The following is a 14,014-nucleotide window of genomic DNA, read 5'->3' as shown; positions in this document are numbered from 1 at the left end:
TCAGGGAGTGTAGACTGTATTCAGGGAGTGTAGACTGTATTCAGGGAGTATATACTGTATGGGAGTGTAGACTGTATTCAGGGAGTGTGGACTGTATTCAGGGAGTGTAGACTGTATTCAGGGAAATAACTGTCCCCTTTTTATTTTCACCCCTTCTGCCCTCGCTGTCAGTAGGTAAATTTAAGATTGGACAAAACCATTTTCAATTTTATCTCTCCTTAACATAACTGTGTCTGGGTGAATTCAAAATGGGGAGACACCATCTACAAACAAAGAAAATAACACAGGGCGAAAATAACCCTGTATCCAGTAATTACCGGTTTATTTAATTCTGTTTAACTCATCAGAGGAGAAAGATATTTTAATCTTAAATCTGCTCTAAGATTGGTATTAGAAACCATTCACTCACCAGAGGGTGCCTTTAAGCTTCACTTATACCTCTGTCGATGCCTTTGCACAAGGTTATTGTACAATTTTTCTTAATGATTCAAATTCCGATTTCATGTTTTGACATAAAAGATCAATTGATGGAAAATGTAGTTGTGTCAATGAGATTACACAAATTCCTCTTCTTTCCCTTAACTTCGATCTACATTGTAAATGATAACTCGGCATTTTCCAAATAAAAATAAACAAACCTACATGATCACAAAGTGGAAAGGAACATCAGTTGAATGTTTCACATTGTATTTTACACAGTAAGGGAAAAATTACACATGGGATAATGGAAAAGCTTAACAAACTCAGATGTACCTCTAGTCATCATAGCAGACCAAACAAGCGCATAATCATTTGCATGATTTTAGTTTCCTAGTCATTTACAACTGTAATACATTTTCCACACAAAATTTATTTGTTTTATAGGTGCCCATTACATGGATTACATAATTCACTCTCTGGTGAGAGAATGTATTGGAAACAAGCAATACATTACCCAGATGTGCAAAGTAGTTACCAAACATTGATTTTCTACAAGCTGGGGGATTTTCGCACAAATTCCCTTTTGTTTCCTTTTTTTTCTGTGAAAATCACCTTACCTAAGTTTGTTTTTCACCTATGCTACAAATGTTTATAATTTGCTATAACTTGTTCTAAAACAGCAAAACTATCCAGAAATTCGTCCTCTGTGAGTCCATTTTTTCATCTATGCTACAAATGTTTATAATTTGCTATAACTTGTTCTAAAACAGCAAAACTATCCAGAAATTCGTCCTCTGTGAGTCCATGCTGTGCATACTGATGCACATAAGCTCTGGAGGAAAACATATCCCAAGCTCTCCCTACCATAGTGTCCATCACTCCCACTGGTGATTGGCTGTTTGAGATCAGAGATGCTGATTTTTCGTAATGGTTAAAGGCTCTTGGTTGCACTCCTGTCATGAGAGCGCCATCTGGTGGCACCCAGGGAGCATAGAGGGCAGAATCACAGAATGAGGTCGCTTCAGCAGTTGCTGATTCCTTGCCCCTCAACAGCAAAAAATTAGCCAGGGAGGTGTTGTGACGGGATCCCCTCCCACTAACTTTGACTTGCCAATCAATACCTACAAGTAAAGATAACAAAAATAATTATCAATCTCAAAAAACCCTACAAAGAATACAAAATAGAGAGTTGAGCAAACACAGACCCCTGGACATACCAGAGGTGGGATCAGTTGTCTAGGAGGAGTAAGCATCCCCTGTTGACTTGTCACACCCGCTGTGAGCCCAATCAGGTAAATGGAGTAAGCCGTAGTGAAAATCAAAATGTAAAGAACAGCCTAACAATCAGTATGAAACAAGCCAGACAGCACTGACCCAGTGATAGCTTACATTGGCAAACTAAATCATTACATCGACCATAGAATTCATGAAATGCTCACTTTAATCGAAACTGTTGAAACCCTTCTTTTTATCAACTTATTTGTTAGTAGCCTGCCTCTGTTTAAAATTTGATCATATATAGAACAAGCTCTTGCATCTTGAATCAGTTGAGAGACAAACACCATATGCAGGTAATCATTAAATATTGGTACATAAATGTAGGAGTTGATGATGGTGAAGATGAAGTCATCATGTTTGTCATAAAGTTGAGTTGTTAGTTTACCATTGACATCTATATTTAATTATATACCCAAATATAAGCAGATATGAAATACTCTGTGGTGTCTTCATTTCCAGTTCACTGGGATATATTGAATCGACATATGAATGAAAGTGAGTATTGTTAATAGATAAGATGTTGTTGATATCTCTAAATGTCGAGTTGAAGGCCATTGCAAGAGAAATTTTCTTCTAATATAGAGGCCTTTGAATAAATTTTGCCTCATAAAATTACAGAAAAACAGGTCAGGTAATAATGGGGCACAATTTGTGCCATTCGGAATTCCAATAGACAGTTGGAAGATATGTAAGACTCTATAGTGTGATGGTTGCTCCAAAGTGTGATGGTCATGCCAAAGTGCGATGGTCTGCACCAAAGTGCGATGGTTTGTTAACGTTACGGACGCCAAAGTGCGATGGCCACATCAAAGTCCGATGGTGCGGAGTTCAGTAAAGTTTGTGACGTCACGTCATTGTGACAACGTCTTTCAAAATAAAACCGAAGAAATGCAACACGGACGACAGCAACGGCAAGGTATACAAGGTTGAGGATAGTGAGAACGGCAAAGTACATTTGTTGTCGAACTATTTACTTCGCCCAAACAATCTTTAATTCATGATCATTTATTACTTGTGACATACATGTAATAAAATCCTGGGGATATGTTATAATGCAAAACATTCTATACAATTTCACGTTGGAAATTTAATAACATGACAACTAGATGATAATGAAATACGTTGAACTTATTATTTTTTATGCATGGATTTTGCACTGATATTTTGGTGAAACGACACAGGGTTGGTACAGTCTGTACCAAAACACTGTGTCATTTACAAACCAGTGGATTTTGGCGTGTCACACCATCGCACTTTGGCGTGTCAGACCATCGCACTTTGGGGCATGAGTGTGGACCATCACACTTTGGTGTGTCACACCATCGGGGTTTGGCGCAGACCATCGGGGTTTATCGTGACCATCGCATTTTGGAGTCTTACAGATATATTCTTAAATGAGTTCATTTTGATGATACAAACAATCATAGTGGTCTCTAATTAGTTTCAACAATATTCATTATCAATTAGTAATTAGTAATTAGCAATGTACAAAGACACACCTCTCCTTCTCTTTTTCTCTCTATCTTTCTATCTTATAAAGAGAAAGGAAAACAAGCCACAATAGGCTTATATCACTTCCACTCTCTTGGTCTTAAACTATTACAATAAATAATCCTGATGACACTTGTAAACATTATGCATTCTAGCACACACACACTAACAAATGAAAAAGAGAGTGAAAAAGCATTTAAAATATTTAATATCAAAGTCACACATACATTCCAGCAGTATTGGTCTCCAACTTCCTTTTGCTAAATAATATCAATATGTTTAGTTGTTCTGGTAACCCACCTTCTTCCATGGGAGCATCCGATATCAGCATCTGGCGTAGATGCTTCAGAAGACCATGCCACTGGTAGGTGCTGAATTCATGGGCAGCTGCAGACATTTGGGGGATATTTTTGATGGTGAGTAATTTGTAGTCAGGGTGTGGTACCAGATGTTCCAACATTTCACCTACCCAGAATATTACACAAAGTAAATACATATATACAGAAACCAACAAAAGCATCATTAGCCGCAGTAATGTAGTCTGCCCTCTCTGACACCCCCCCCCCCCCCCCAAGAGTGTTAGTATAAAAAAATTGGAGTGGGCCACATTCTTGCAACTACAGCATCGTGTGATCATATTAATCATGATGTACTGATGTTTAGATAACCCTAACACTAGGACTACACATGGTCCAATCTCTTAATTGCAGTTACAAAGTTCTACGCTGTGATAGACTAAGTAATCCCTAATCGTCACTATGCTATGCAGCTGACACAAGAAAACAAAATCCAAAATCAATAGTCAAGGCATAGAAAAATGCAACAGCATCACATGATCATGAAAATTTTATAAGCAAATTAAATCTACATTAATGACAACGATAGTGAGTAGTAAGGCCAAAAATATTAATTGTTGTGTTTCCTCTGACATCTAAGACAAAATCAGGGTAGGTAGAAAATCTTTTTTTCTAAGACTTTATTTTGAGAGTACACATTGAAACACTCTGATCCCATTCTCTATCCAGCAGGTTTATCAACATGTTGAACACAAGAGTACCGCCAATGGTGCATAATATGCCCATGGAAAGCTATAAATATAGGGTGTTTTTCTTACATCATGCATTACTTGGCTTCAAGTAGTATCGGCAATCATCAGAGTGTGACATACTTTCTTTGCATCGTAAAAACGAGAAATCATGTACTCTTTATGTAATATTTTCACTAGGTATAAGATGTATGTGTACCAAGTTTGATGGTCCTAGCTCCTAGGTTCGGTCTGTATCTTGCTAGTACAACCTTGACCTTGAGAAACAATTGGCATCCTGCATTTGGCATAAAGTGTATGTGTACCAAGTTGGACAGTCCTATCCCCAACAGTTCAGTCTGTATCCTGCCTACAAGGTTTTCTTACAAAGTGGTACTACGACCTTGACCTTTGACCCTAAAAAACAATTGGCTTCCTCCACTTGGCATGAGGAGTAAGTGTACCAAGTTTGAAAGTCGAAGCCCTAATAGTTCAGTATGTGTTCTGCCTACAAGATTTACCTATTAACTGATACTACAACCTTGAACTCTAATCTTGAAAAATAAGAAGCATTTTCAGCTCATCATCGTGATCAAATGTACGAAGTTGTAATATCCTGGAGTTTACAGTTCAGTTTGTTTCCTGCCTACAAGGTTTTCCTACTAAGTGATACTGCGACCTTGACTTTTGACTTCTGACCTTGAAAAACAATAGGCATCTTCCTTTTATCATGGTGATTAAACAATAGGCATCTTTCTCACATCATGGTGATCAAATATACTAAGTTGTAGTATTCTGGATCTTATGGTTCAGTCTGTATCCTGCCTAAAAGGTTTTTCTACTAAGTGATACAACGACCTTGACCTTTGATCCTAAAAAACATAAGGCTTCCTCCACTTGGCATGAGGAATAAGTGTATCAAGTTTGACAGTCCTAGCCCTGATAGTTCACTATGTATTCTACCAATAAGGTTTACCTATTAACTGATACTACAACCTTGAGCTCTGACCTTGAAAAATAAGAAGCATCTTCCTCTCATCATGGTGATCAAATGTACCAAGCTGCAATATCTTGGAGCCTATGGTTTGGTCTGTATCCTGCCTACAAGGTTTTCCTACTAAGTGATACTGTGACCTTGACCTTTGAACTCTAACTAACCTTGAAAAAACAATAGGCATCTTCCCCTCATAATGGTGATCAAATGTACCAAGTTGCAATACCCTGGAGCTCATGGTTCAGTTTGTATCTTGCCTACAAGGTTTTCCTACTAAGTAATACTAAGACCTTTGAGTTCTGATCTTGAAAAACAATAGGCATCTTCCTTTCATCATGGTGATCAAATATACTACATTGTAATATTCTGGATCTTATGGTTCGGTCTGTATCCTGCCCACAAGGTCTGGACAGACAGACAGAGCCATATGTACCATAGTACATCCCATCTTCAATGGGCGCACAAGGCATTCATTTTTCACAACTGATGAATTAATATGCTTAGATAAGCCCAATTTCCTCTGAAGTACGTGTAAGTACAAGTAGTGTCAACTCCAAAACAATGTTTATTCAATAATCTCTGGAACAATATGTTTCAAAAAGATTTCTAGGGAAAGGTGTATAATCTAGGGTTGGTTAAGTTACCTGAAACACAACATTATATATTTTTTGCCTAAACCTCAGTTGGAGTGAACATGGTGAAATTGGCCACCTGATTGTGAGAGCAAGACTTCCATTATGAATCTTGCTGATAAAACACTTGTGCACGATAAAAAAATTGTGGTTCCTTATATATATATAAATATATATATATATATATCTTTCTGGAAAGAAAATCACCTCTCTTCTATATGCGGATGATCTTGTACTGCTTTCAGAAAACCAGAATGGACTACAAAACAAACTAAACTTACTTGAAAAATATTGCAACGATTGGTGCTTAGAAATTAATACCAATAAGACAAAAGCAGTCATTTTTAATAAAAGCGGGCACCTAATTAAAGAAAATTTTATACAGAGCTTATACAGAGAATATCAATCTGAATTCATATAATATAAATTGTTGGTACAAAATCATTAGTTATTTTAGGAAAAAAACGGGCATTTTGGTACCCAATTGTAAAAATCTCAAATTCTCATTTTTCAAAAAACAAAAGAAGAATCAGGAACGGAAACAATTTTTACTTTACTGGTCAAAAAGACGTGAAGAGGGTCAGAAATCAGGAAAACTCACAACATATTTTTCGTATAAAGAAAACTTTACTATGGAAAGTTATATATTTTTAGAATCCCTAGAATTAAGAAAAACTCTATGTAGATTTTGAATTAGTGCACATGACCTTCGAATTGAAATTGGAAGATATGAATTTACAAAAACCAATTCTGGCCAGAAGATTTCTTTAAAAAGAATATGTGAATTATGTAACCTTAATTGTGTAGAAGATGAATTTCATTTCCTTAATTACTGATTGTCCATTCTATGTTGAAGAGAGAAATATGTTTTTTTAATGTTATATACAAGCTCAACAAAATTTTTATCTATCTAACAAATAAGGACAAACTTACTTGGTTGATGATTAATGAAGACAAACCAGTAATTGTCAAATTGAGTGAATATTTAGTGCAAACTTTCAGAAAAAGAAGTGATGCTTTAAAACTGCAAAAATCATTATAGCTAGTTTATTATTCATATATTGGTATAATACTGATACTGTCCATTTACTTGTATATATACATGATTAGCAATTCATATATGTATGTACTTGTTTCCCCAACATGCTACATCCACATGTAGTTTGCAGTCCATGTAAGGCCAAGCAAAATGAATTAGTAGATTATCATTCAAACTTCACAAAAAAATGGGGCGGGTGGGAGAATTTTATTTTTTATTTTTCGCCATGGTATTCTTGACCTCGAAAATGCCTTCTCTCATTGAGAAAAAGCTTTATAAATCATAATTACATGTGTATTTGGGGTTCTAAAAGGCAAAGTGAAACAAAGTACGTTTACGATACCGGACCGGACATAAAATTATCCGGAAATCGTAATTTTGAAAATTAAAAAAAATCTGGGCGGGGCGATTTTCGAGGGGCGGGCGGGAATGATAATCTACTAATTAATTTTACTTGGTCTAACCTGTAGCTAATGTTGTAAACTTTCTTTCTCTTTTGAAATTTCCTTCTTTATAAACTGTCTTGCTGTTATGCCCTCTGGGCCAAAAATTGGAATAAAACTTATCTTATTTTATCTTATCTATATATATACATGTATATATATATATATATATATATATATATATATATATATATATATATAAAAACTAAATAATCATAACTAGGTACTGAAAATTTTCACCCCAGCCCAGGGTCGAACCAGCGACCTATGGCACCCACCGCCTAGCAAGACTGTCAAATCAGTGTGTAAGTCCACTCGGCCACAACGACTTCCCTATATATATATAATTATATATCTACATACTGGTTTGTTATATTCGCATGTAAAACTTTGATGCCCTATTGTGGCCCAAATCTACCCCAGGGGGCCATGATTTTTACAAACTAGAATCTGCACTATATGTCAGGAAGCTTTCATGAAAATGTAAACTTTTCAGGCCCAATGGTTCTTGAGAAATTTTTTTAATTACCCCACCCTATTTTTGCATTTTTATGATTATCTCCCCTTTGAAAGGGGCATGGCCTTTCATTTGAACAAACTTGAAAGCCCTTCACCCAAGGATGCTATATGCCAACTTTGGTTGAAATTGGCCCAGTGGTTCTGGAAAAGTCGAAAATATGAAAAGTTTACAGGGGAACAACGGGTGATCAGGAAAGCTCACATGAACCAAAAATACAATGGAACCACCTACTTGGGACTTATAGAGAGACAAACTTACCATTGTTTTCATCAAGAAATAATTTTATTTTTGAAATACATGAAGGCATAAACAGCAGCAGTTAATGCCAACCTATTTTCATGAAGTGTGTTTAATTAAAGGGAAAGGCAACCCTAACCACATTGTTGCTTTTATGAATAAAGTATCACTTACTGATATCGTAAATTACAGTCTTTAACAACCAAAATTTTTGCTTAATTTTTCACTTGAGGTGAAAAATTTTATAATGTCTTTAAAATGTTCTTGGATTAAAAGATTAACAGTCACAAACCATGGGTGGATATTTTTTTGGCAGTACATGGCAATGAGGTAGTAAGAAAAATGATAGATTTTGGAGATTAATGTATATCTATACTATTATAAACCATAGCAATGATTTTTGGCATGATGTTTTTCAATCATGGTTAGCAATGATTCGAGCAATGGATGAAAAGTATTCCATGCAAAAACTCAGTTCTATTCCAGTATGGCATAATACAAATATGTGTGTTGGTAATAAAGACATTTATGTTAATACATGGTATCAACATGGTGTGAAAATAATTGGAGACTTTTTAGATGAAGATGGAAATTTTTTATTACTACAAGATTTTTCACAAAAATTTAGACTAGCAAATGTATGTACAATGCAATACAACAGCATTACCAGTACTATATCTAAGTTTTTAAAGACTTTGTCTGTTAAGAGATCAGATGTTATAAAAAATTGTGCACCATTTATTCCTTTTTACTTTGAATTTATACTGTTGAAAGATAAATGTTCCAAAGTGTTATATGATATGATAAATAGTAATGATCTCATACCCAAATCAATTCAAAAATGGAACACTGAATTAACTGTACATTTAAAAGGCAATGTTTCTGTCAAAGAGTCGTTTAAAGTTTGTTTTAAAACAAGTATTGATACCCAAGTTCAGTGGTTGCAGTACCGAATTCTTTACAATCTTCTTCCTATGAAATATTACCTCAAGAAAATCAGTATAATTTCAGATGACTGTTGTTCGTTTTGTAAAGAAAATGTAGAAACAATGCAACATATGTTTATGTCTTGTTCTTATACTTTAGCACTTTGGAATAATCTTAGCATGCATATTTTCAGAAAAACATAAAAAAGAATTGGTTTTAATGTTAGTAATGTTATTTTTGGTGAAACGCCTCTCAGTTTGTGTAATAAAGTTGTTAATTTCATAATTCTGTATACCAAACAATATGTTTTTAATTGTTCAAAACAAAACAAAATTCCTCATATTACTGGGCTGATACATTATCTTTCTTTCAAATACGAAGTTGAAAAATTTGTAGCAATTAAATCATGTGAAGTTTTGAAATTTGACAGACTTTGGGAAAACTGGAAAATTATTTTTGATCTGTAACCTAGAATAAGAAGTATTCAACCAATAATGCTGAATTAGTAGTGTGAAAGAGTGTGAGAATGTATAAAATGATTAATATGTATTTTCATTACTATTACTGATGATTATGTGAATATGGAAAAAGAATAAATTATTAAAAAAAAAAAATTTTTTTTTTGCTTAATGATTTAATCAATATTAATCTATCATGTATTTTGAATTACTCGCCGATAACGGAGTGCCCATTGAAATTTAATTTATGATGTTACACTGTCTGTTCCGGTTTATTTCATTAGCAGCACTGTAAACATGACAAGTCACGAACAGTTACTAAGTAAGTTTGGAGCCGTATAGATTTGAGCCCGTTCTTTCACAATAAGAAATTGAGAAAAGAAGATGTTCAGTCGAGTCGCAGACCAGGCAGGTGGTATTCGTTTCTTCATACAAATGTCTTGAACCTCAACTTGTTATTACGTAATGATGGATCCACAGTTTACATAGTCTTTTCTTTTCTGATGACTTGGTTGGGTCAAGAATTTTGAGGAAAAAAACTTTTATCACATCTCCCCTTGGCATTAGTGCAATTAACAGCTTGATAGGAAGGCATCAACCTATTCATAAAATCTACCACATGCACATCTTTGATGATCTTAGAATCTCATCAAAACTGGAACAGACGATATGACGTCAAAATTATTGATTTTTGCGGTCTTGAATACAAAAGAGTTCCACATCATGGCAGCCTCTATTTATGGTGGGAATTTCAATTTTTAACATTTTAAAATTAGTACTGAAGCTTATCTAGGCCGTATATCAACAGATTAGTATGACAAATTTGTATCATATAATTAATCCTATCATTTATCATGTAAATTTTTTGGGGGTTGCCTTCCTCTTTAAGAAATACCATAGATGAATACATGAGGGTATGAACTGCAATGCTTTGCACTAGCATACTTCATGAAGCACATTATCTATTTTTTTAATTTATATTTACTTTTCATTTCTGTTGGAATTCCCAGCCATTAAAATAGTCGTACCATATTTGATAGTTTTTATATATACTTATCAAAATTCATACACAAATTATTCACATTCATGAGGAAATGCTTGTTATCTCAATTGGTAAAGATATTGAAAGCAAAAACATTGGAAATGTAAATATTGAATAGAGAATGCATTACCTATAGAGTTAGAACAAACATCCCCTGTGTACTTGTTAACTGGGCAGGGCTGTAGCATTGTAGCTAACTTATGGCAAATGACCTTGTTAATGTCCTTGAATGAAATCTTCTTGATATTCAAAAGTTGTTGACAGATCTTATGAAGGTGGTCATTTTCCATGACAACAATAGCATCCACAGTGTTATATAATCTCGATAGTGTCAAAACGGCATTATAATTCTGCACGATCACTTCCCCTGTCTTATAGGGCCACACAACCTGGTTCATGAGAAATGCATGCGGGAATTCTTCTCTCAAACACCGGGTCACATATGCCCCCACCCCTGAGCCTGTTCCCCCAGCCAGGCTCATCAGAGACAGGAAGCCTCCAATATTGTCACATTTTTCGGCCTCACGCCTGACTAGTTCCATCACCTTGCTCTGACATGCTGGACCATGGACGCAGTAGCCATGTGCCCAGTTGTTTCCCGATCCTTTCTGTTGACTGTAATGCTGTTTTTCTGAGTAGCACCATTTTCCTGAATGTTTTGCATCTTGATATGTTTGAGCGATCACCTGTAAAATAACACACATGAATGATTTCACAGATTTCTATAGATTGAAATTTACTTCTTTACAGTTAACATTGAATAAAGGTTTTCTGTTAAACAGAAAGCAGGGAAATGTCATTCTTTAAAACTTTGTCGGATCTCTATAAAATTCACAAATGTCACATACATGTCCATGTGGAATTACAATTATAGACTGATAGCTGTTATAATAATCCCAACATTCAAACTGACCAATCAACAAGAGGGTTTCATACACAACTTCACTATGCAAAATGACACATAAGTAATCAGAAAATGAGGTTATTATGACCCTCTGAAACACACCTTCCTCCAAGATATATTAACTGACAAGGTTTGATTAATCTTGTGCTTTACAGTATGGAAATATTTTCTCACATCACCAGTGTGAGATCGACTTTACCCATGTGAGACAGCCATGTGAGATTTTCCTGTCTCACACTGCTGCAACGTCATTTGATTGTGACGTCATATATTTTCTATGATTTACGTTACATGAAGGATTCTATTAATCTCCAAATGCAAAAAGCATGCAGACAGATAGTTTAATGGATCGACATACAGATGGGCCAACAGTTTATGTACCATTATATACATGACTACTCATAAATAAAGGCATATAAAAATTCAAAGAAGCAAGAAAATTTGTGGAATACAAATCTTGATAGAGGTAAACCTTTGGTTCCATGTCCACCATGACAGCTCTCGCTTTCGGGGTGTCCTCTCCCAATTCTCCACAATAGAAGAACTTGGACAAAACGTTATTTTTGTATTCTTCATTCTTGTCAGGAGCAACCTATATAAATGGAAAAAAAATTTCAGCCTTCAAGAAAAGCATAATTATATATATTTTGCCCTGCCCCTAAGGCCCCAGGGGTGCAGGAGTCCTGAAATTTACAATTTATATCCTTGTCCGAAATATCTAAATTATGAGAAGATAATGGTGACTATTTGGTTAAACCAGTTTAACAGATTTAAGGCAAATCATTAGGAGTAAGTTCACCCTTAAGGACCTAAAAAAAATAACACATTGCTAGTACATTCCAGTACAACTACGAATTCATAAGAGTGAGATACTAACCTGTGTAGCAAGGGGTTTTGAGTGGACATCGTCCATTAAGGTCTGGAACAACTGACCACCAATCTGATTTCCACATTGCCCCAGTTGCACTGTTATTATTGACATACTGTGAGCTAGTTACATTGTACAGGTATTTGTCAGCTACTTATATTGTAGGTACTATAATACTCCTTGTAGTATGGGTCTTCATGTAATATTCTCTGTAAACATAAAATGAAAAAATAAAATTAGAAAACTTTTCAAACATTTGTAACAGTTGTGGATTTGTTATGGGTTTGCATGCAGTACTATGGCTCACTCAACAAAGTTTTTTCCCCCTCCAACTAGCGAAATAGTTATGCAACTCTGAAGAAATTGAAAAACAAAAAACACTGGCATGTATACTCCTTGCAGCAGAAGACTTGGCAAACCAACAAAACTTTTATCTTGTTGACGTCTCGATCCCCTCATGGAATCAATGATAGTAATAGTACATACCAGCACTACCATGGTTTCATAATTATAAATTTATTAGTTTAAAGTAATTCCATCCTTATGCAATGTCATGGGATTTTGCAAAATCAATCATTTATCTAGATATAAGCATGATAGGAGCATAAATTTGGTTGGGGTAAAAAAATCTTGCTATATTTCAAAAGTTATGTCTATTACCAGGTAGAAGCAGAAATCAACTATTTGTTCTCTGCTGGTATCAAAATATATATAGCTTTAAAACTATTTTCCCTTGAGTTAATGTAGTCTAGGGACTATCTAAATTACCTGTCATCTTCTCTACATTTTTCTCCTGTCACATTTTTCTCTGAAGGTGAGAGTCAATGTATTTAGACATTTTATTTAAGCTAGCAGTCTCGGGGAACTTGCTATTTAAGTTATAAAAAGTATACAATCATATCAGTCTAAATGAATCCATGACAGAATAGATCAATCAATCATAATAGAATTAGGATTTGTTTCCAAATTAAGGGCCTCATGGGGCATGACATATAAGACTTAACAATGCTATAATTTGTAGTGGTCACATGGATTTGATCACTGGTGGCAAGATAGCTCATTTGGTAGAACACCTGACTAGAGATTCAGGGGGCCCAGGTTCAAAACTTGGTATGGTCCATTGCATTTTCTCCCTTCCAGTTACAAATTGCGAACACAAATGCACAAGCATAGCATGACAACAGACCAAATAAACTCTTGTGTAGACAATATGACATGATGACTACATTAATCAACATAAAATATTGTATGATTTTTGTTGTTGTTTAACATATTATTATAACACTGCATGTCAGAGTATATATAGCTTAAGTTCTTATATATATATGTTGTGATGGACAAAGCTACGAGGCAATCATTGTGCTTAAATTTGTACAGAGGAACTGGCAACGATATTATTATATATGTCTTAGATTTCTAAGTAAATAAATGCATACACACACACTGTCACACACACATGATGTACAAAAAAAAATGGCAAATGCAACAAGAACTGAAGAAGGAACTACAGTCAGTCACTCAGTGCATATAATATTTCAGCCTAATAATCCAAAGATATAAATCAAAATAATTTAATTGATCTTACAATAAATCATTTTCTAAAACTTGAATTAATCTATGTATTATTGATTGTTTACGTCCAACTCCAACTCGCTCACCTGAACTCGTATTTTACCCGCGTTTGGTTTGCATTTTAAGTTTGATATCCTAGAATCCTTCAAACGTTTTGCTTACTTG

General features: G+C 34.9%; 1 protein-coding gene across 2 annotated transcripts; it reads right to left on the bottom strand.

Annotated features, from left to right (window-relative positions):
• Positions 1 to 834: 834 nt before the first annotated feature.
• LOC125672135 (tubulin delta chain-like) lies at positions 835 to 13,982 on the bottom strand. Of its 2 annotated transcripts, none has more exons than XM_048908270.2 (6): positions 13,936 to 13,982; positions 12,287 to 12,486; positions 11,882 to 12,001; positions 10,636 to 11,191; positions 3,490 to 3,654; positions 835 to 1,541 (listed from the first exon to the last, which is right to left on the bottom strand). In XM_048908270.2, the coding sequence occupies exons 2-6, from the start codon at positions 12,389 to 12,391 to the stop codon at positions 1,150 to 1,152; spliced, it is 1,338 nt and encodes a 445-aa protein (XP_048764227.2). In that variant the 5' UTR covers positions 12,392 to 12,486; positions 13,936 to 13,982; the 3' UTR covers positions 835 to 1,149. The 2 variants fall into 2 exon arrangements, with proteins under 2 accessions (XP_048764227.2, XP_048764223.2); XM_048908266.2 differs by having other exon boundaries at positions 13,863 to 13,960.
• Between the last annotated feature and the right edge of the window lie 32 nt (positions 13,983 to 14,014).

This window comes from Ostrea edulis, chromosome 1, assembly GCF_947568905.1.
Source record: "Ostrea edulis chromosome 1, xbOstEdul1.1, whole genome shotgun sequence".
In the NCBI taxonomy this organism is placed as follows: Eukaryota; Metazoa; Mollusca; class Bivalvia; order Ostreida; family Ostreidae; genus Ostrea; species Ostrea edulis.
Note: the sequence above shows the minus strand (reverse complement) of the source record. Positions and strands in the feature narration are given on the sequence as shown.

Excerpts from the sequence above, each read along its gene's own strand:
- LOC125672135 (XM_048908270.2), bottom strand. The coding sequence starts at position 12,391 with ATGTCAATAATAACAGTGCAACTGGGGCAATGTGGAAATCAGATTGGT. Across the intron at positions 11,192-11,881 it reads TGGTGGACATGGAACCAAAG|GTGATCGCTCAAACATATCA; the intron begins GTTTACCTCTAT and ends GTTATTTTACAG. Across the intron at positions 1,542-3,489 it reads GGATGCTCCCATGGAAGAAG|GTATTGATTGGCAAGTCAAA; the intron begins GTGGGTTACCAG and ends CTTTACTTGTAG.